Source organism: Carettochelys insculpta, chromosome 29 (assembly GCF_033958435.1).
Source record: "Carettochelys insculpta isolate YL-2023 chromosome 29, ASM3395843v1, whole genome shotgun sequence".
NCBI classification, from domain to species: Eukaryota; Metazoa; Chordata; order Testudines; family Carettochelyidae; genus Carettochelys; species Carettochelys insculpta.
In genome coordinates this window covers 311,800-333,815 of record NC_134165.1, presented here as the reverse complement: position 1 = coordinate 333,815, position 22,016 = coordinate 311,800, and the positions used below count along the sequence as shown (strand labels likewise).

The window sequence follows — 22,016 nt, the reverse complement described above, 5'->3', positions numbered from 1 at the left end:
ACCAAATAAATCATTTTGTTAGTCTTTAAAGTGCTACATTTCTGCTGTTTTGTTCTCTTTAGAGAAGTCATTATTCCTCTTTATTCAGCTTTAGTGAGGCCGCATCTGGAGTACTGGGTCCCGTTCTAGGCCCCCAAAATATAGCAAGGATGTGGATACACTGGAGAGGGTTCAGCGGAGGGCAATCAAAATAATTAGGGGGCTGGAGCATATAACTTATGAAGAAGAGGGAATTGGGACTGTTTAGTCTGCAGAAAAGAAGACTGGGGGTCGGGGGGACTTGATAACAGCCTTCAACTTACTGAAGGGAGGCTAGAGAGAGGCTGTTCACAGTAGTCACGGCTGGCAGAACACAGAACAATGGTCCCAAGTTGCAGTTGGAAAGGTCCAGGTTGAACATTAGGAAAAACTTTTACACTAGGAGGGTGGTGAAGCATTGGAATGGTCTACCCAGGGAAGTAGTGGAGTTTCCATCCCTGGAGGTGTTCAAGTCTCGCCTTAACAAAGCCCTGGCTGGGCTGATTGATGGGTTTGGTCCTGCTTAGAGCAGGGGGCTGGACCTGATGGCTTTTTTAGGTCTCTTCCAGCTCTACTGTTCTATGATTCTATGTAATTTAAATTTTGTCAAGTCGTACATAGAACAATGTAAGACACTACATTCAATCATTTTGGAGGACTAATATTTTAAATGGTATTAAAAGTAATGCATACAGAAGTCAGTTTTAGCTAAACAGATTCCTGGTGATTTCATCATATGCCAATCTTTAAGGATTTTAGGACTATCCCTAAAAAAATTATGCAACCCTAAATTAGGGAAGTGCAGCATTGTAGTGTAAAAAGTAGAGTAGCTCATTTCCTTAACAGGACAGGAACAGTTACATATGATTTATCCAATATGTCCATAGTTTTGTTTGCACAGCTATTATAAGGCACTGCATTCAAAGTGTCCAGATGTGTCTGTCTCCTAAAAGAAATTGTGATTATAAATTCATAATCAAGTTATTTGACTTTCAGAAGCCCTTATTAGTCCCCTATGTATTCTTTGCTCTCCTTCATATTACATTCTGTAAGTAGGCAGCCTCAGGGCTTGTCTTTACTATGGGGAAGGTCAACCTGCTGAGGATCCATCTTCCTGGAGTTCAGTTTCATACATCATAGAAATGTGCAGAGTCAATCTGGAGTCGACCTCCCTCTGTTTGGACATCCAGATAAGTTGACTGCAGATAAGTCAAGTCTAGCTAGGCAACTGCAGAGCTAGAATTGTATACCTGCAATCTACTTACCTGCCTACTATAGAACAAGCCTTCAGACCCTTCTTAGACTTTAAGCCCACAGTTCTGATGTGATATTGCTCACAGAAAGTTTAGTATTTGTACTATATTACATACTAATTAGAAGCCAGTCTCTATTTGCAGAAGCAACCCTCTGAGACACCATGCAATCACCTACTACCCAATTCATAACTGGTCTAAACTCATTTTTCTTTTGAGAGAAGCAAGATCCTCCTCTCTAAAGCACCTACAATCACTTGGATTATATGGAATTCAAAAGGAATACTTAGTCAACCATGTCTTCCATTTACTTGAGCATATGTAATGGCACAACTGGACCAATTATTGTTTCTATACTACAAAAAGCTATGTAGTGTTATTACCACTATGCTGAAAGTAATATGACTCTCACCACCACCCTGAACCCCCATATGCACCACTGTTATACGATTAGGATATATTTTGTACAAAGCACGTCTTGTTAGTATCATTTAAAAAGTCAACTTGTTAAACATTGTTAAAATGTTATCACTGTATATGAATTACCTATTTTGCCATATGCTTGCTACTGAAACGTACTGCCTCTGGGAAATGCCCATGGATTAACCGCTCAAAAGTAACAAAGGAGAGTAAAGAAAAGCTGTACATCTGAAAGCTAACATGTATGAGAGGTGTGAGCAGCAAATTTGCAATTCACCCAAAAGAGACTATGAATCTTGTGTGCATCATAGCCTCACTGTCTGCACCCCAGCAGATCACTGCATAAAGTGACAGGGACATCACCATGGGGCTTCTCCTTCCCCATCAGCACTCAAGAAAGCAAAATAAAAAAGTCAAGTAGCACTTTAAAGACTAACAAATGTTAAATAATGTTGAAATGCACCTTGACTGCTTTTTTGTTTTGATAGAATACAGACTAACATGGCTCTGTCACTATTCAATAACGCAAGATCATCTCAAAGACAAAAAAGCATCACTGAACTGTGAGGAGTCGATAATCCTGACTGGAAGACTGTCCAGTTAACATGAGCAGCTGAAGTTGTGTGTATGAGGAACTGTTTTGCTTTCAGAACTTACTTAGTTGGAAAAAAGTGTAGGAATTAGCTTCCAATTTTGTCTTATTTCTTTTGTTACCAATTCTGATCTTGCACACCTATAATCACTTTTAAACATCTTTTATATTTTACAATCTATTTTAATATTTTATCTAAAGCATTGTAGTTCACTGAAGAAACTGGGAACATCTTTTAAAATGAGGGACTTTATGGGCTTTTAATCAAACAGTACAAGACGATACATTTATGGGGTGCTGGTCTGGGACTAGATATATGCAGGTGTTGCCCATATATAGTTCATGACTAGCTGGACATAGCACTGTGTATGAGACTGACCTGCATGCTAGAGGCTGAGGCAAGTGGCAGTGCACACAGCAAAGCAAGGGTGCACCAAATGCACCACAAATAGATGAATTAAGGGAGCACAGTTGTCCTACTGTCTGGATTTTACCCTAGCAGATGTTACAAGTAATTTAGCAAATGCTGTTCTAAGTAATAGTGAGGCTTCTGCACTGTCAAAATGGCAGCACTAAGATGCTACTAAGCAGCACGTTCAAAAGGATTAGGGGAGGCTCATGAAAAGGCAGGAAGGAAAAAAGGCTTTGGAAGTTTATTATCTTTGATAAAATTTCAACTGAAAATGAGGACTTTGTATTAACATTTTCATAAATGCACAAAATCTATTCACATGGAAGTCTGAGTTTACACTAGACATTAAATTAGAACTACATGTAATGACACAAAAGATGTAAGTTCCTATTCAAGAGCAAAGTCCAATGAAAGTTTTGGTAAAGCAATGTTCTGTTCTGGTTAATTAGTTCAGAATGAATTTGAATTAAGAAAAGCTTGTTTTCCTATACAAAATTACAATACAGAGAACATGGACAATTACAATACAGGGCTAGAGGGTTAATTGTTAGTAACTATCCACTAGAACAGAAATTTAATTATAAAAAAAAAACCTTATGGAAATTAAAATAAGTCAACTTTAAATGGAAAAATCAGACAAATGCCAAGTCTTAGAAGAGATACTTTCAGATTATTACCATAAAATTGATATTTAAAAAATGAATTTGGTTAGGAAAATGAAGCAAGTTCTTTTAAAACCATTTCACATCCCAATGGGCAGAAGTAAAAAGAACTTAACTGTGTCATGCTGAGAGGTAGAGAGGTATCACTGTGATCACAATCTTCTATTGGTTCCAGGGTTTTCTGAGGTAATTAGCTGTATTGAGTTGTATAAACAACAGTATTGGCAAGCAACACTGAAATTACACTAATGACCTCTTTCCTCTCATCAATAGGTCCTGAAAACTTAATTAGATGCATCTGAATTAACACTTCCTGGGTCTCCAGCAGGTGAAGTGATTGATGAAGGAGTGGTAGCATCCTGCCAGCTGCCATTAGCCTGAAGGGGGATAAAACTATTGTCATTAAATCCTTAAGATATTTGAAGAATGTTATTTATTTTATATTTCAGTAGAACAGTTTTGTGCTTTTGGATGTGAGGAATTAAACAGAACAGAGCATACTGAAGACATGCCACAAAAAACTCTTCTGTGCTAGTGTACCTCATCATCTCCACACTAGCTGCTCTTCTATTCCCAATAAAAATTGATTGTAAATACATCTCTCATCGAACTCAAAGGGAGGTCATCTAGTCCAGTCCCCTGCCCTCTTGGCAGGACCAGGCACCATCCTTGACATCTATTTGCCCTGATCCCTAAATAGCCTCCTCAAGGATTGAACTCTCCACCCTGGATTTAGTAAGCTAGTGCTCAAACCACTGAGCTCTCCCTCCTGCCATTCATGTGATATACACGAATCAGACAAAGCCACAATACACCAAAATTTCACTAGTGACCTATGCCTAGATTTTAACTGCAACTCCGTAAGTGAAAGACCGGTACATTAAACATCTTTGCCACATCAGATCCCTTCTCTCAACCTCCAGAGAAGACCACTTCAAGCACAACTTAAAAAAACAAAAACAAAAGACCAGGATACTCTAGAACTTTTACAGTTCTAGCCTCAAGCTGATATTAAGTTTGGTTGTGCCTGTAAATTGGTGCATTTCAGATATGAATTTTTTACAAGTGAAGAAAAATGCTAGTGCTAGAATGACTGGACATCTTCGCATGCTGTTTACTTTATAGTCCCCTGTACGGTTTTTAAAAGCATTAAAGCTTAGACCAGGGGTCCCCAAAATGTTGAGTGCTGTGCCCTACCTCTTACACCAGTACACACACGCACGCACACCAGGGTTGGGAGTTGAGCCAGGGCTCAGGACTGGAGACAGGTTAGTGGGCTAAGGCTGGGCCCATTACTGTGGGCGGGTCTGGAGACAGGAGCAGTGGCACGCTTAGGGGCCAGAGCTGAAAGGGGAGCAGAATTGCAGTTGGGCTGTGGCTGACAGCTGTCTGCTCCCCCTCCCCTGCTTTGCATAAAGCCTTGTCGCTGAGCCAGTAACAGAGCCATGGCCAAGGACAAAAGCCAGGGGGTAAGAGGGAGCTGAGGCAGGCCCAGGACTGAAGCCATGCTGGGACTGGGAATAGGGCCAAGTACAGGGTCAGGGATGGGACATCTCCAGAGCAGATTTGGCAGATGGGAGGAGCTAGGTGGCACTCCCTCCCCACTCCATGGGAGCTCTCTCAGGCACTATCAGGCTCTGTCCAGGCATTTCTTCACACACCCCCAACGCTCCAGAGAACCTCTATTTTAGAGACTAGCTTTTCTAGTGGAATAATTCAAAACAGGCTAGCAGTGCCTTTAGCTACACATGCAATCATTGTAGAGCAGGAATAGCAGAAGACCACTAGATTCTGGAATTTATCATTTTATAAACAAACAGTTAATTTACAACTACATTAAAACACAAAAGAGTTGTGTGTAGTGTAAGAAATGCATTCTCTAGTTTATACAAAAAACATTTCACTTATCTACGGAAGTGAAATCAAGCTCCTTACATCAATGCGCTGCGTCGAATACAAAGGATTCCCCACAATAGTGTCATATCTTCCTGTCTGGTGGATGACATGATGTAAGGAATCCATCTATAACAAAATCACATATGGGACGGGATTAACAAGGGAAATGTTCTAATAAGAAATAAAGTGGTGTGGCTGTAACACAACATCTTAATGCTAAGAGTCTGTAGCAAGGAAAGATGTAAGGGGACAAATATTTTTAATTTGCACCTCTTAAGTGTTTTCTTGTATGAAGGAAATTTATGGTTCAATTTTCCCTACAAAGGAAATAGGTTTTGTTTTTTTTGTTTTTTTTTAAAAAGGTGAAATTAAATGAGAAATCTAAACCTCATTTAGGTAGATTTCCTAGTTGCTGCTCATATCATCAGTTGGATTATCTGACTAGCTCCCCATCAGTGAGTCACCAGTTCAGATGTCATTACAACCTGACTCCCAGCCTACTGTAGCATGCAGACTATGAAAGAGATAAACAAGTTGTTATGCAACTTACATAATACTGCTAATTATTCCATTTAAATTAAAAACCTTAAAAATTTAAAATATTCTTAACAGGTAACATTTTCCTTAAAAGGGGTAAGCAAGATTCACTTTAAAATGAGAAAATATTGATATTTACAATGTATACTAAGACATCAGATCAATTTAAGCCCCACATTTAGTATTTATAAATCCAAATTTCAAGAGAAATGGGTCCTTGAAAGGTTTCTTCCACCTTCAAATTCCAGATTTAAATAAAATCAACTTTGGTTTGCTTTAATCATTCCTTGAAATCTAACCAATGCAATAGTATTCCAATACAGGAGAACTAGAAAATGAAAAAAAAACCACCACACTATTCTGTCCTCAGTAAAGTACGCGAATACCGTAAGTGCAAACCAGTTATTTAGTTTTACAAATGAAATTTATTTGCATCCATTCAGAAAGAAAGAATGGTGTCAAATGAAATATCTGGCTTGTTGACAGAGCTATGTGCCAGGTCTCATACACGCCTACCTGTGACTGCACACTGGCTCCCACGGGGGAATTTTGATAGGAAGTCAGTGACTGCAAGTTTATAAATGAATCTCCAGAATTTGTCATCTTAAAAGAGCCAGAAGAACCTGAAAATGAATAAACTTTAGCTAAAAGCAGAATAATATTTGGCTCTTTCAAAAGCAGAAATATTTCTTAATTTTAAAGGAAAACTAAAAAAAATATCCAACACAGGCAACTTTCAAACACCATGGGCAACTACATACTTTCAAAAAGTGAAGTAAAATATGACAAACTGCTACAGCAAATACAGTCTTTACCAGCAAAAGACAAGCCATCTAGTCCATAATATGCACTCCCCCATTTGGGAAGTATTTAGGGTACACCTTTATAAGGAGAGCATGATGCAGAGATTATTAAAATATTGCCTGCACTTGAGACTTTTCAGAAATATTAGGCACCTAAAGATGCAGACAGGTGCTTGGTGAGATTTTCAGTGGACTCCAGGTGCCAAATTCACCACTGAAATCAATAAGTGGCCAGCAACAGGATGCTTCTGAAAATTCCATTAGGACAATTATCTGTATCTTTTAGAGACCTAAATCACTTTCACAATCTGGCCTCTAATCTACAACACAGAAAGAGAAGTTACTCACTTGTGTAGTAACGATGGTTCTTCAAGATGTGTCCCCGTGGGTGCTCCAGAGTAGGTGTCGGGCTCGCCCCGGCACCGCAGATCGGAAATCTTCTAGCAGTTTCCCTCGGATTGCGCATGCGCCGATGTACGCCACTCCTTCGCGCGCCCTCGGTCACGTGCACAATCCGGTCCCTGCCAGTTCCTTGACCAACCGCCCCGGATGCTCCTGAAAAACACTGGACAGAGATCCGAAGCGGGGAGGACGGGCGGGTAGTGGAGCACCCACGGGGACACATCTCGAAGAACCATCGTTACTACACAAGCGAGTAACTTCTCTTTCTTCTTCGAGTGGTCCCCGTGGGTGCTCCACAGGAGGTGACTACCCAGCAGTAACCCCAAGTCAGGAGGTGGGTACTCGATTCATGTGCAGCTTGCCCTTGAGAGGACTGCTGTCGACAGACGGGTATCCTCATCAAACACCCGGTGCAGGGCATAATGCTTGGCAAAGGTGTCGTAAGATGGCCAAGTTGCCGCTCTGCAAATGTCTTTCAACGCGATTCCCTTGAAGAAGGCCGTTGACGCCGCCATCGCTCTGGTGGAGTGAGCCTCGGGCGGAGCTAGCAGAGGGGTTTTACGGAGCTCATAACACAGTTTTATGCAGGACACAATGTGATTTGAAATTCTCTGGGAAGAGAGGCCTTCCCCTTTCAACCTGGGAGTGAGACACACCAGGAGTCTGTCCGTTTTCCAGAAGGGCTTAGTTCTGTCTGTGTAAAAGGCCAACGCCCTCCTCACATCTAGGAGATGCAGTCGCGCCTCCTTGCTGGAGCTGTGAGGCTTCGGGTAAAACGAGGCTAATACTATTGGTTTGTTAATGTGGAACTCTGAGGAAACTTTCGGAACGAAGACTGGGTGTAACCGTAAGATCACCGCTTCCTTTGAGAACACTGTGCAGGGCGGCGTTGCCATCACTGCTGCGAGTTCACTCACCCTGCCGGCTGACGTAATCGCAAGAAGGAAGGTCGTTTTCATGGTAAGTAGTCGGACGGGTACCGTGGCCAATGGTTCGAAGGGTGGTCCCGATAGCGTATGGAGTACCAAGTCCAAACTCCATGACGGTGGTAGCGGTTTCTGAGGGGGGTACAGGTTTACCAGCCCCTTCAGGAACCTTGTGACGATAGGATGGGCAAATATGGTGGACCCTTCCTCTTTGTGCCAAAAGGGTGATATAGCTGCGAGGTGGACCTTTAGCAAGGATAGAGAGAGCCTGTCTCGTTTGAGGTCCAGCAGGTATTCTAGAATTACAGTTATAGGGACGTCGAGGGGAGCTAACTGCTTGGAAGAGCACCAGGAGGTAAATCGTGTCCATTTCTACTTGTAAGTCCTCCTGGTAGAGGTCCTTTGGCTACACTCTAAGACTTGTCTTACTCCCTCCGTACACGTGCTCTCTAAGGTGCTGAGCCATGGATTAGCCATGCTTGTAGGCAGAGTCCCTGAGGGTGCGGGTGCACTATGGACCCCTCAGCCTACGTAAGTAAGTCCGGCGCTACCGGTAGGGGGAGTGGTGGATGACCCAACATGCGCAGAAGCAGGGGAAACCATTGTTTTCGGTCCCAGGTTGGGACTATGAGTATCACGCGAGCTCTCCCCCTTCTGGCTTCCTGCAGAAGTTTGTGGATGAGTGTTATGGAGGGAAATGCGTAGAGTAGACGGCCCTTCCATGAGATCATGAAGGCGTCCCCCCAAGGACCCCCGCCTTATTCCTGCTCTGGAGCAGTACTGAGGGCATTTCTTGTTGTGTTGGGTGGCAAACAAATCGACTTGGGGAAACCCCCAGGTGCGATATATGCATCGGAGCACGTCGGAGCGGATCTGCCACTCGTGCGTGAGTGCAAAGCGCCTGCTCAGTTGGTCTGCCTTCACGTTGTGGACGCTGGGCAAGTACGAGGCTTTCAACGTTATGTTGTTGGCAATGCACCAGTTCCACAATCGGACTGCTTCTGCGCATAGTGCACGGGACCGTGCCCCTCCTTGTCAATTGATGTAAAACATGGTGGAGGTATTGTCAGTATTGATCCCGACTACTTTGCCGCGCAGGCACTTCCGAAAATGTCTGCACGCATTGAACACTGCTCCGAGCTCCAGTATGTTTATGTGCAGTGTCTGTTCCGCGGGTGACCACAGCCCTTGCGTCACCTTGCTGCCAATGTGTGCTCCCCATCCTATGTGGGAGGCGTCGGTTGTAAGAAAAATAGAAGTTTGTGGTTGGTGGAAGGGTACTCCCACTAGCAGGTTCTTGGGATCTGCCCACCACGCTAGTGACTTTCATACCTCCGTCGTGGGCGATACTACCCTGTGGATAGTATGGGCTGCCGGTCTGTAAACGCTTGCCAGCCAATGCTGCAGGCTTCGCATGTGTAGCCTGGCATTCTGTACCACAAACGTGGCAGCCGCCATGTGCCCCAACAGTTGCAGACATGTTAGGATCAGCACCACGGGGCTGTACATCATGACTTGTACCAGGGATTTGATGGTGCGGAAGCGGGTGTCGGGCAGGTATACTCTTGATGTAATAGAGTTTATGCGCGCCCCTATGAATTCTACATCTTGCGTGGGCTCGGTCTTTGACTTTGCGAGGTTGATAACTAGGCCCAGCGAAGTGAATGTGTTTGCGGTGACGTGTATCATGTGTAGGACCTCTGCCTTTGAGGCCCCTTTCAGTAGGCAGTCGTCCAGATATGGAAAAATAAACATGCCCTGCCTGTGCAGGTAAGCTGATACCACTGCCAGGGTTTTGGTAAAGACTCTGGGTGCCGAGAATAGGCCGAACGGGAGAACTCTGTATTGGAAATACTCCCCACCGACCGTGAAGCGGAGGAAACGTCTGTGTGCCGGGTGGATTGTTATATGAAAGCAAGCGTCTTGTAAGTCCAGGGCTGCAAACCAGTCTCCATCGTCCAGTGCCGTAAGTATGGAGGCAACTGTAATCATCCGGAAGCGCTGTTTGCGCAAGTATTGGTTGAGGCCCCGTAGGTCCAAGATCAGCCTCCAGCCTCCTGTTTTCTTCTCTGTTAGGAAGTATCGAGAGTAAAAACCTTCCCCTTGGAATTGATCCGGTACTCTTTCCACCGCCCCTATGAACATGAGGTGATCTACCTCCTGCTTCAGCCTCGTCTCGTGAGAAGGGTCCCTGAGAAGAGGCCGGGTGGGAGGTTTCGGTGGTGGTAGTGACTGGAAGGGGATCGTGTAACCCGTGGCTATAATTTCCAGCACCCATTTGTCTGTTGTGATGCTTTGCCATTGGGAGTAGAACGATTTGAGGTGATGGTGGAACATGAGGTGAGAGTGGCATTGAGAGATGGTGTTGATAGTGCAGTCCTCGACATACCTGTCAAACTTGCTGTCTCTGGGCTTGCCCCAAGGTTGTGCGACTTTGTTGAGAACGTCACCTGGGGGCCCTGCATTGTTGCTGCTGTTGATGGCGCCCTTGGTCATAGCCTCATTGGTATTGTGCGTGTTGTGGTTGGTAAGCATAGCGCCTTTGCTGGGGGTAGAATTTCTTTTTCTTGTATGGAGGAGTATAGATACCCAGGGTCTTAAGTGTGGCCCTCGAATGTTTGCTAGAGTGGAGGACCGAGTCAGTTGATTCTGCAAACAACTTTTTCTTGTCGAATGGAACATCTACGATCTTCGCCTGTAGATCTCTGGGGATACCAGACATCTGGAGCCAGGATTCCCTACGCATTACCACTGCTGCGGCTGTTGAGTGTGCCGCTGTGTCCGCCACATCCAGGGCAATCTGAACTCCTGTTCGCGAGGCCGCGTAGCCCTCCTGGACGATCGCCTTTAGCACTGGCTTCTTGTCCTCTGGGAGGAAATCCATGAGAAAGGTAAGTCTAGAGTAATTGTCAAAGTTATGGTTTGATAAATGTGCCGCGTAGTTTGCCACTCTCAGTAATAAGGTAGAGGAGGAGTAGACCTTTCTGCTGAACAGGTCTAATTTCTTAGCATCTTTATCTGACCCCCCTGATTTACACTGAGGCATCTTTGACCTCTGTTCGGACGATTCGACCACCAAAACATTGGGCTGTGGGTGGCTAAACAGGAATTCCATGCCTTTGGCTGCGACGAAATATTTCTTATCCGCCCTTTTATTCGTAGGAGGGATGGAGGCCGGAGTCTGCCATATGTTAGTGGCTGATTCCATAATGGCTTCGTCCAGTGGGATGGTGATTTTAGATGAAGCCAGGGGTCTCAAATTTTTCAGGAGTTTATGATGCTTCTCCTGCACCTCTGCTATTTGAATGTCCTGCGCGTATGCTACTCTTTTGAACAGATCTTGGAATTGTTTAAGGTCATCCAGAGGGGAGATGTCCCCAGGGACAACTGCCTCATCTGGGGAGGATGAGGAGGCGCCGCTAGGATAAACCTCCTCCAACTCCTCCGATTTCTGAGTTCGCTGATATGTTTGCTCCCTCATGGGCTGTGAAGGAAGGTCTCGGGACTCTGGACCTATTTCCGCCTGGGACAACTGCGTTCCTCTCCCAGAGAGAGAGCGTATGCGGGGGTGTTGGCGAGGAGTGGGTGGGGATCTGCCCCTGGATCTGGACCTCCGATGTCGGTGTTCAGTATGACGAGGACGGCCATAACAACACGGGCAAGGGCCCGGTGATGGAGACCTGGGCCACGATTGGAGTGTGTACCTATGATGTCTGGAAGAGTGGGATCTCCTTGATGACATTGATCATAGTGAAGCTGGTTTGTGATAGTATTCATAGGGATCCATGCCCGAAAAGGGTGAAGGTGGTTGGAGGAATGTGGAAGTGGGTCTGAAACAGGCCGTTGGAGTTGCCGCCCGGCGACGTGGCGTGTGTATCTCGGGGGGCGGGGGTGTCTGGGTGATAATGGCAGCGCAGCACTGTCTGGAGATGGACTGTGGTGCCAGGTTTTAGCCCTAGCTTTCCCCCGCCCTTGCAGGGTGGGTGCCAGCCCCTCCTGTGCCGGGGATCTCGGCCCCGCAGTCGGTGCCGGGCTCAGTGCCGTGCCGCGTGGGTAGCTTCCTCCAGTGCCATTTGGCCCCATGGTGGGTGTCCTTGCCGGCGCCGTGAAAGCCGGTGCTGTGTGAGGCGGCGCCGCCGATTCCGGCGCTTGCTGCACTGGCGCCTGTGGCGCCCTCGGTGCCGCCTATTGAATAGTTGGAGGCCCGGCCACGGCCATGTGCGCAACCATGCTGCCACTATCATCAGCCCGCGGTTCAGGGCTCTGCATTCCGTTCTGTGTGAGGCTTCTCTGGTGGCTCGGGCTGAAGGGCCTTATCAAACAAGATTATTTTGAGCCTCATTTCTCTGTCCTTCCTGGCCCTGGCTGTAAGCTTAGCGCAGTGAGAGCACTTCTGGGTAACGTGGGACTCCCCCAGGCAACAAATGCATTTACTATGCCCATCAGAAGCAGGCGTAACCTCGCGGCATGACTCACACTTCTTAAACCTCAAGGAAGACATCCCGGTGATTCTTTAACTGTTAATAGGGTACTTAGCCGCTAATCACAGTGTTCTTAAAACAAACAACATTTATGGCCTTTAGGGTAGCGGACGGCTTAAGTCAGCCTTCTTTGTCCGCTCTTCTCCCCTCCATTCCTCTTCTCTCTTACTTAGTTACTATTTTTATTTATTTATTTATTTATTAAATGTATAATAGTAAAAAACAAGCTATTAACTAGAATTAACGGTCTTATCTGTCTCAGGCGTTGGAGCAGATTCCGTCTGCAGCCGTTGGTGGTTGAGAAGGAACTGGCAGGGACCGGATCGCGCACATGACCAAGGGCGCGTGAAGGAGCGGCGCGCATCGGTGCATGCGCGATCCGAGGGAAACTGCTAGAAGATTTCCGATCTGCGGCGCCAGGGCGAGCCCGACACCTACTGTGGAGCACCCACGGGGACCACTCGAAGAAGAATTCAAATTAAGTAACATGCATTCAAAACAAAAGTCCAGTTAAAATGAACAGAGATTAAAAGGTCAAATCCTTGGGTCTGGCTATGTAGCACTCAAGGTATGATCCAAGTGTGGAGGTAAGAAGTAGAAAGGTGGTTTGATGCACATCTTTGCTCCCCAATCTTACAATGAGCGCTGCTTAGCCAGACCCAAGGATTTGACCTTTTAATCTCTGTTCATGTTAAATGGACTTTTGTTGTGAACGCATATTAACTGAAACTGAGCACTCACCCGCAGTGCAAAGCAGTCGTGTCAACAGCAGTATTCCCCTGTATTGGGGCAGACTGACCACCAACAGACCTAAAGGAAAGAGGAGCCCTGCACTCAACCCTTGTGGGCAGAGGCACACCAAGCTCAGCCCTCCCAACAGAGGTTAGTGGGAGGACCAGAAGTACAAATGGCAGACAGGAAAACTCAGCTGGGAGGCAGTGTCCGAAAAAGCCAGATGCCTCCTGCAAGCTGAGAGGCTGCTGCAGACGCCAAGGCAGAGGAGGCCATTTACAAACCTGAGCATGGAGGAGCAGCAAGCACTAGTGGAAGCCTTCTCCAACCACCAGGTCAACTGTCTATGCAGCCAGGTATGCCTTGAGGGGGGTGTGAGGAAATGGCCCAGTAAGTTAGTAGTGTGTTGCAGTCAGAATCCCCACTACTGCTGTTAGAGTCCTGGCCTAGGACACAGCAGAGTGGGTGGGACTGCATCCCTCCTGCCACCCCAGTCCACAGGTGGCAGTCTCCCCCTAGAGAGCTTTGCCAGGTAAGTGTCCCCACCCACAGCCTGCTTCTGTACTCTCTCCTGCCCAGACTCCCAACTCCCACCCACTCTTTCACCCTCTCTCCCAGACCCCACGCCCCAAGTCTGCTTCCTGGCAGCCCCCATTGTACAGTGAACCCCTCATTTTTGGCCCCACCCCAGAGTCTGGGGGAAGGGACACAATCTTCTAGCCCTTGTACCCTAGGCTCTGAGGCTGGTGTGAGAGGGGAATGAGAGGTCTGTCTTTTTTTTTTTGTTTTGTTTTGTTTTTCAGTCAGGACACATGTCAGTGAGGGGTCTGAGGTTTTTTTGCACTTCTCACTTGTATGGCCCCACTGATTTTTCTGAGGGTCGGAGTCCCTGACCCAAAAAAGGTTCCCTGCTACAGTCACTGTCTAAAAAGACATGTTGGAACCTTCCTGATACAAACACACTTAAGTTTTACCTTTAACAATCTTCACGAAAGCCTCACTAGTGTGCACTGCTCCTGGAAAGTCTCACTCGTCTACTGAAACTTCTCAGGTAAGCAAACAAAATAACCGAGGACACCACTGAACACATTTAATGTAGATGCAATTAAATATTTTGTAGCATCTCAGTAAGCTCTCTGTAGTATAACTTTTAAAGCAATAAATACTTAGTTCTTGGTTAATACATGTTGGCAACAGGAGTCTTCCCTATAGAGCTCACTACTAATTTTCTCTGAAGACACATTGGTATGGAATGCACAAATTATGTGAGACAGATTAGAAGGGTGAAAATTAAACTCTCTTAAAAATGTCCATATGATCAGTACATAAACACTGGTGCTTATCCTTTGTGGTGCTCTGACACTGTGGTATATAGACTAGGAGGGCCATCTGCAAGAAGAATGAGAAGCCTTGGGCTCTGGACTACAGAGGCTTCTCAAGCATAAGAACGGCCATACTGAGTCAGACCAAAGGTCCATCCAGCCCAGTAGCTTGTCTCCCAACAGTGGCCAATGATAAATACCCCAGACAGAGTGAAAAGAACAGGTAATCATCAAGTGATCCCTTCCCTGGCACCCATTTCCAGCCTTTGACAAAGGCTAAGTTCACCATTCTTACCCATCACAGCTAATAGCCAATGGACCTATATTCTATGAATTTATCTAGTTCTTTTTTGAATCCTGTTAAAGCTCTGGTCTTCACAGCATCTTCTTGGCAAGGGGTTCCACACGCTGACTGTGCACTGTGTGGAGAAATACTTCTTTTTTTTTTAAACCTGCTACCTATTAATTTCATTTGGTGACCCCCTAGTTCTTATGTTATGGGAATAAGTAAATTTTCCTTATTCACTTTCTCCATACCTGTCACTTTTACAGACCTCTATCATAGCCCCACTTATCATAGTCTCCTCTTTCCTGAGCTGAAAAGTCCAAGTCTCCTTAATTACTCTTCATACGGCACCCATTCCAAACCCCTAATCATTTTTGTTGCCCTTTTCTGAGATTTTTCCAATGCCAAAGTTATCTTTTTTGAGATGAGGTAACCACATCTGTACACAGTATTCAAAACGTGGGCATATCATGGATTTACACATAGGCAATAAGATATTCTCTCTTATTCTTTATCCCCCTTTTTTAAAATTATTACTAACGTTGTTTGCTTTTTTGACTGCTGCTTCACACCGAGTGGATGTTTTCAGAGAACTATCCACGAAGACTCCAAGATCTCTCTCGAGTGGTAAGAGCTAAGTTAGCTCCCATCATTCTGCATATAGAATTGTGATTATTTCCCACCCCCATGTGCCTTACTCTGCACTTATCAACAATAAAATTAATTTACTGTTTTGTTGTTCAATCGCCCCGTTTTATAAGATCTGTTTGAAGCTCTTCACAATTTGCTTTGGTCTCAACTATCCTGAGCAGTTTCATAGTATCTGCAAATTTTGCCACCTTGCTGTTTATCCCTTTCTCCAAATCATTTATAAGTACATTGAATAGGACTGGTTCCAGTACAGACTCATGGGGGACACCACTAGTTGCCTCTCTCCATTCTGAAAAGTCCCCATTTGTCCCCACCCTTTGTTTCCTGTCTTTTAACCAGTTATCAATCCATGAAAGGACCTGTTCTGTTATCCCATGACAACTTACCTTACTTAAGAACCCTTGGTGAGGAACCTTGTCAAGGGTTTCTGAAAATACACGTATACTATATGCACTAGATCCCTCTTGTCCACATGCTTGTTGACCCCCTCAAATAACTCTAGATTAGATTAAGGCAGAGACACAAAAAAATCTCTAAGTGTTTTTCCTCATTGGGTTCTCTCTTACCAGAATTTGGGGTTGATGGAGAGTTTGCCTGGTTACCATGGGTCACCACATTTGTTGCATCCACTGCTGTTTTTGCTGCGTAAATGTTAGCTTCTTCCTGGAACTTCCCCATATTTTTTTTGTACCGGATTCTCTTGTTACCAAACCAATTTGAGACCTAGAAAATATCCCTGTCAGTACTTGACCAAACTATCATTGTTCCCAAGTTGTTACTGAGGAGATAAGCAGACATCACTCTTATATTAAGCTTAGATAGAAATCTGCCACCCAGCCTCTAGCAAAATCTAGGATTATAAAAACATTTTTCCATACCAGATGGCATGGAGCCATGAGCATTTACCTGCAAGTCTTCCTGTGACAAAGGAATACTGATATTTTGCAAAAGCCACATAGTTTAAAAATAAAAAAATCTTTACAATGATGAGGGCAGTTTCAGATAAAATACTCTATACCTGTGAGACTGTGATGCCACCCTTCTTTGCTAGCTCCTCTTTGGCTTCTTCACTGGGGTAAGGATTACTCAGGTGGGAATAAAAATATTCATTCAGTACTTCTGTTGCCTGTTTACTGAAGTTACGCCGTTTACGCCTATAAATACACGAAAGTTATTCTTCCTGCTAAAGAATTAAAGATACCTAGAGATAGCTCATCTCCTTTAAAAGGTACTTTGTATTTTTTCAGCAAATACACAAGACTACCTTATATTAATAACTAAGCATAGTTTGTACAAATGACACATGGTGTATATTTAAAGATATCTATACTAGTTCAAGGTTGTAAATGCAGACATTATACTTTTTTAAAATTACTGACATCTAGCAACACATCAAAAACATGGTCAGAGTCAATAGCTGTTGCCATTGAGTTGTACTCGTTTATTACCTTGCATCAAGAAATCGTGAGCGCAATATCATCACTGCCTCACATGTGCTCTGTTTCAGCTGCATCTGGATAGTACTGAATTTGCCATGGATTATGTTCACCATGCGCTCAATTTCTTTTGGTGAAATTGGCCTTGTTCTACTCTGTTCTCTGAGAAGGTTCATGACATGGGTGGTGAACTCGCTGCATGCCTGAAAATAAATGAAAATTGACAAACACAATAAAGTACCCCTAAAGTTCTGTTTAATTTCCTCAATAAGTAAATAAATCCAGAATATGTTAGTTTGTGTTAGCTTTCATCTATTTACTCTTAAAAATATGGCAACAAGTACAATCTTTCAGTTAGTTTAGACAAAGTAGGCAAGTTAATGAATGTCAAAAGTCCTTTCATTTTAGCCTTATTCTAACATAGCGAGCTGAGGTTTAACTGAATTTGCCATCCCTACATTCATATGAATAGCTTATACTCCCTCTTCTGCACTTACAACCAACAGCAAAGGAAAAATGGTTATATTTTTTAATTGAGATTATAAAAACTCTTCCATGCAGAAAGATCACCTGTTCATATTTCTCTAGCTCAGAGTGGTATATCTGTCGGATCTGTGACAGCTTGGCCCTGTAGTCAGAGTGTTCAATGCTATTGTCATTTGGACAGCCACCTGATGTTGCTGCTACAGCCGTAGGTCCTCCTCTTCCTCTCTTCTCGGGCCCGGAAACACCTTCTGCCAGCAACATGTTATCTAGTCTCATTAGTTGAGCATCGGGGGGATCTTCCTCCTGAATACCGCGAATACTTAACACTAGATAAATATAAAACAGGGATCAAAAGGTTATTTCTGAAATAAAGTAAAAGACAGATTTAATTTTAGTGATTTATTTAAATTCCTTTCATAGATTTTAAACAGTCACATCTTCAAATACAATGAAAAAAATGAACAGTCAATGAAACAAACATGACAAATTCAAAATTTACAGGATGATGGTGAGACCAACAATTTACCAAACGTCAGAGATTGTACATTTCAGAGTTATTGTAATTAACGTTAAATTATTTTGGAAGGGAATGAAAACCTCATGCTTCAGGTTTTAAGTTAATCTCCAATTATTAGGGACTAGGGTAAGAACTTCAGGAACAGATAACCCCCATATTAGTACTTGCATAGTTACACCATCTTTGGAAGAATCTGGCGCTGACTACTGCTGGAGATAGGATACTCGACAGGGTCTGATGCAGTTTGGCAAGTGCTTTATCCCTAGACATAGAACTGAAAAGCACAATAACATAGAAGCACAAATCTCTAAGGAAGTCAGTACAACAGGGATGAATTTTGCTGAGTCTTTTATGTCACTAAGTCTCACAATTCTGAATTTCCATTAGAATCAGAACTAAAAGATATCACTGAGTAATTCAAACCCACCAAAGCTGTCCTAATACGTACATCTGAATTGCAGTCACATATTTCCTAATTACAAGAGAACCAAGCTTTAGAGCGGTTTATGAACTCACATTTAAACTATACATACAGAAACATTTAAGTTACTAATCTTCTCTCTCCCAACTACATTTTGTCTCATAAGCTGATGGGGGTAACTTCCATTCTAAACAAGAGCTTGCTAGACATTCAGCCAATTGAATAACATACTTTTCAATTATTTCTATTTCAAATTCTAGTCTTGGCTTGGCAACCACAATTTTTAGTCTCAAGAGAACATTAAGAGCGAGACAACTTCTGTTAAGAAAGAGAAAGTTGCAAAGCTTCTCAGATTTAATATCCTATAATAGTCACACATCAAGGTCCAATATTTTTATACAATGATTCAAGATGAAAGGAATCCCATAATTATGAAGCACCTGAGTAAAGGGACCATCTTTCACTGTCTGTCAAGAGCAGAATCCTGATTAATATGTATGACATTTATATACAGATAATATACAGTAAACTGTTTCATATCTGGCATTCTATCAACTGGAACTCTCAAATAACAGAGCAACTTTTAGTTACTTTTTCCATAAGTACAGCACAGTGAAAGTAAATACAAATAAATACAGCACACACAGTATAAGTTTAATAGTAATAGAGAGGAAGCCGTGCTAGTCTATACACTATCAAAACAAAAAGCAGTCAAGTAGCACTTTAAAGACTAGCAAAATAGTTTATTAGGTGAGCTTTTGTGGGACAGACCCACTTCTTCAGACCATCATGGTCTGAAGAAATGGGTCTGTCCCACAAAAGCTCACCTAATAAACTATTTTACTAGTCTTCAAAGTGCTACTTGACTGCTTTTTGTTTTGATAGTATAAGTTTAGTGTGCAAGACTACTGTTGTTGGTGAATGAAGTACTCTGCATACATTGTTTGTTCCTTCATATCTAATCTTGGTATTTTTAGTGTTATGCATTGCTAGGTATACCTCTTTATTACCCACAATATTTGAATATCCTGCAATCTCCTGGTACTGGAGCTACCAGACATGAAAGAGTGTACTGTACAGAAATATATAAAATCCAGGTTAGCTTACAATTAGAAATCCATAAACTAACAGTCACAATTCTGAAAACACATATACCACAATAAAAGTTAGTCTAACTTGTCATCACACCGTATTTTAAAGACAATACAGAAATAAGCCATGGAGATAGTGAAAAGACAATTAAAGACAACATACAATTTTAGAGTACATCTACACTAGGAAATTAGGTCAAATTTGTCTAGGTGGATTTTTTAGTACCTCATTTTGTAAAGTCAAGGATGCATGTCCATACTGGCACATGGAATCAATGGAGTGCATCCCCATTATTGAGGGCAGCTTTGACTATGTGAGCAATGCACTGTGGTAACATATCCCACAGTTCCTGCTGCCCCCTTGCATTGTGGGTTAATCTCCCAGTGTCTGATGGGACAAAAGAGTGCCACGGGTAGTTCTGCACCAGTACTAGTGCACTTCTCCACTCTACATCCCCTTGGAAGGCAACAGCAAAAAGTGTTTTTGTGTACTTTTTTCACTGGGTATCCACGCAGATGCCATTGCAAGGCTAGCATGGAACCCGTCTAGCTTCAAACTGTTGTGGCAAACATGAGCGCTTCATGCATCATGCTGTGGTATGTGCAGAGCCAAAGCAGCCCTCAGAGTGCAGACACCACTGAGAAAGACACAGACATACACAAATGTGAAACACTGGAGAGGAGGAATGAGGACACGCTGGCAGACTTGATGCTTTGTACACAATGACATGCCAGTTCTGGTGCCAAGAAACAAGGTCAGACTGGTGGGACTGCTCTGTTCTGCAGGTATGGGGTAGTCATTAGTGGCTTCAAAACTTCTGCATGAACATAAACTTCCAGAACATGGTGGATGGTTTTACCACAATGGGACACACTAACTGCAGCAGGGTGATGGAATGTACATCCCTATTTTGGCACCTGACCACTTTGCCACAGAGCATATAAACTGCAAGGGGTGTTTCTCCACAGTGTTTCAGCAACATCAATGCAGAATAGCCGGGAAAGGTGCACGATGCATACACCTTTAGGAACTCTGGTCTGTTCAGAAAGCTGCAAAATGGAACTTTCTTCCCAGACCAGAAAATCACCATTGGAGATGTCAAAAGTGATCCTGGGAGACCTAGCTTACCCCCTTGGCTAATGAAGCCAGGCACAGGGAGCCTGGACTACAGTAAGGACAGTTCAAACACAGACTGAGAAAGTGCAGAATGGAAGTAGAATGTGCATCTAGCCATTTAAAAGCCAGGTTCAGGAGACTCCTCACTCACTCACAGTGGCAGCCTGCTGTGTTCTCCATAACATATGTGAGAGTAAAGGGGGGAAATTTCATGCCAGGCTGGAGGACCAAGGCAGATCACCTGGCCACTAATTATGAGCAGCCAGACACCAGGGTAATAAGGAGCACTGCTAATCAGGGAAGCTTTGAAAAGCAGCTTTATGACCAGGCAGCAACATGATAGTCATGTCTGTTACTCTAAGGAAGTGCCCTCTGTGCAATGTGTACTGGCCTGTAAATCCTCTAAACCACCCAGGCCCTGTGCAACACATCCAATAAAGACACTTTTTGAGCGCTTAATCATTTTTATTTAGGGACAAAACATAGTGCACAGTAAAGGAGTTCATAGCAGGGCCTTCGGTGGTAGGTAGACGGTGTAGACTGGACCTTAGTCTAAACTGCCAATGTATTGTAATTGTTCTAATCTGGGGGACGGATAGCTCAGTGGTTTGAGCATTGGCCTGTTAAACCCAGGGTTGTGAGTTCAATCCTTGAGGAGGCTATATAGGGATTGGGGCAAATAGATGTCAGGGATGGTGCCTAGTCGTGCCAAGAGGGCAGGGGACTGGATTAGATGACCTCCCAAGGTCCCTTCCCATGCTAGGGGATGTGCATCTCCAATTAAAAACAATTTAAGTTTGCCCCCCTCAATTCTTTCTTCTTTTTCTGGGGTTGGGGGTGGGAAGGACAGCAGTGCAAGGGCATGCACACACAGGAACAGGATGTCACCATAAAACCTTAAGGTTATGTCTATACTTACAGGGGGTTGACATGGCGCCATCATCTTCCAGGGATCGATTTTGCCATGTGTGTGAACATATGGCAAAAATCGATCTCTTTGGGCTCAGCAATCAACCCTGGTACTTCATGCTGGCATGTGAAGCAAGGGATATCAGTGTGAGCCCGAAGATCCCTGATCTGCACCAGGGATCAAAGTCAATCCTGATACGTCAGTTCTAGCTACACTAATGGCATGGCTAGAATTGCATATCTGGGATTGACTTTGATCCCTAGTGTAGACTAGGCCTAAGACTTTGCATCATAAAGCTTGCTCCATACCACAGCTACATTTGATTTAATTAAAAATAGTTCTATTATGTCAGCTAAGCACCACCTCACTTCTTAAACTTGTAAAAAGTTACACATCTCCAGCAAAAGGAAAAAAACAAACAAACAAAAAAAAAAAAATCAACCATCTTCCTTCAGCGGAAAGTAGTCCTGAATTCCTTTTAGGTCACCTAGAGAAAATCATTTTTAAGTTTTGCATTTTATATGCACTACATCCTTTGCATGAAATCAAGAGTGTTTGTAACAGACCAGTATGGACTATATGTATACCATTTGTGTACAGTACCTCCCCTACTAGATGTCCAGTTTTATAATAGTGTATTCACTA

General features: G+C 43.7%; 1 protein-coding gene across 3 annotated transcripts in view; it reads right to left on the bottom strand.

The window, feature by feature from the left end:
- Positions 1-2,922: 2,922 nt before the first annotated feature.
- Positions 2,923-22,016, bottom strand: part of PBX4 (PBX homeobox 4) — a 53,378-nt gene continuing 34,284 nt past the window's right edge. For 2 of the 3 annotated variants that reach the window (XM_074979511.1, XM_074979512.1), the window contains 7 exons: positions 17,400-17,641; positions 16,842-17,032; positions 16,412-16,547; positions 15,960-16,116; positions 6,307-6,413; positions 5,293-5,379; positions 2,923-3,734 (listed from right to left, as the gene is read on the bottom strand). In XM_074979511.1, coding sequence (XP_074835612.1) covers positions 3,642-3,734; positions 5,293-5,379; positions 6,307-6,413; positions 15,960-16,116; positions 16,412-16,547; positions 16,842-17,032; positions 17,400-17,641 — 1,013 coding nt within the window. In that variant the 3' untranslated portion in view covers positions 2,923-3,641. The remainder of the gene's footprint in view (positions 3,735-5,292; positions 5,380-6,306; positions 6,414-15,959; positions 16,117-16,411; positions 16,548-16,841; positions 17,033-17,399; positions 17,642-22,016) is intronic. The other variant, XM_074979513.1, reaches the window with a different exon arrangement.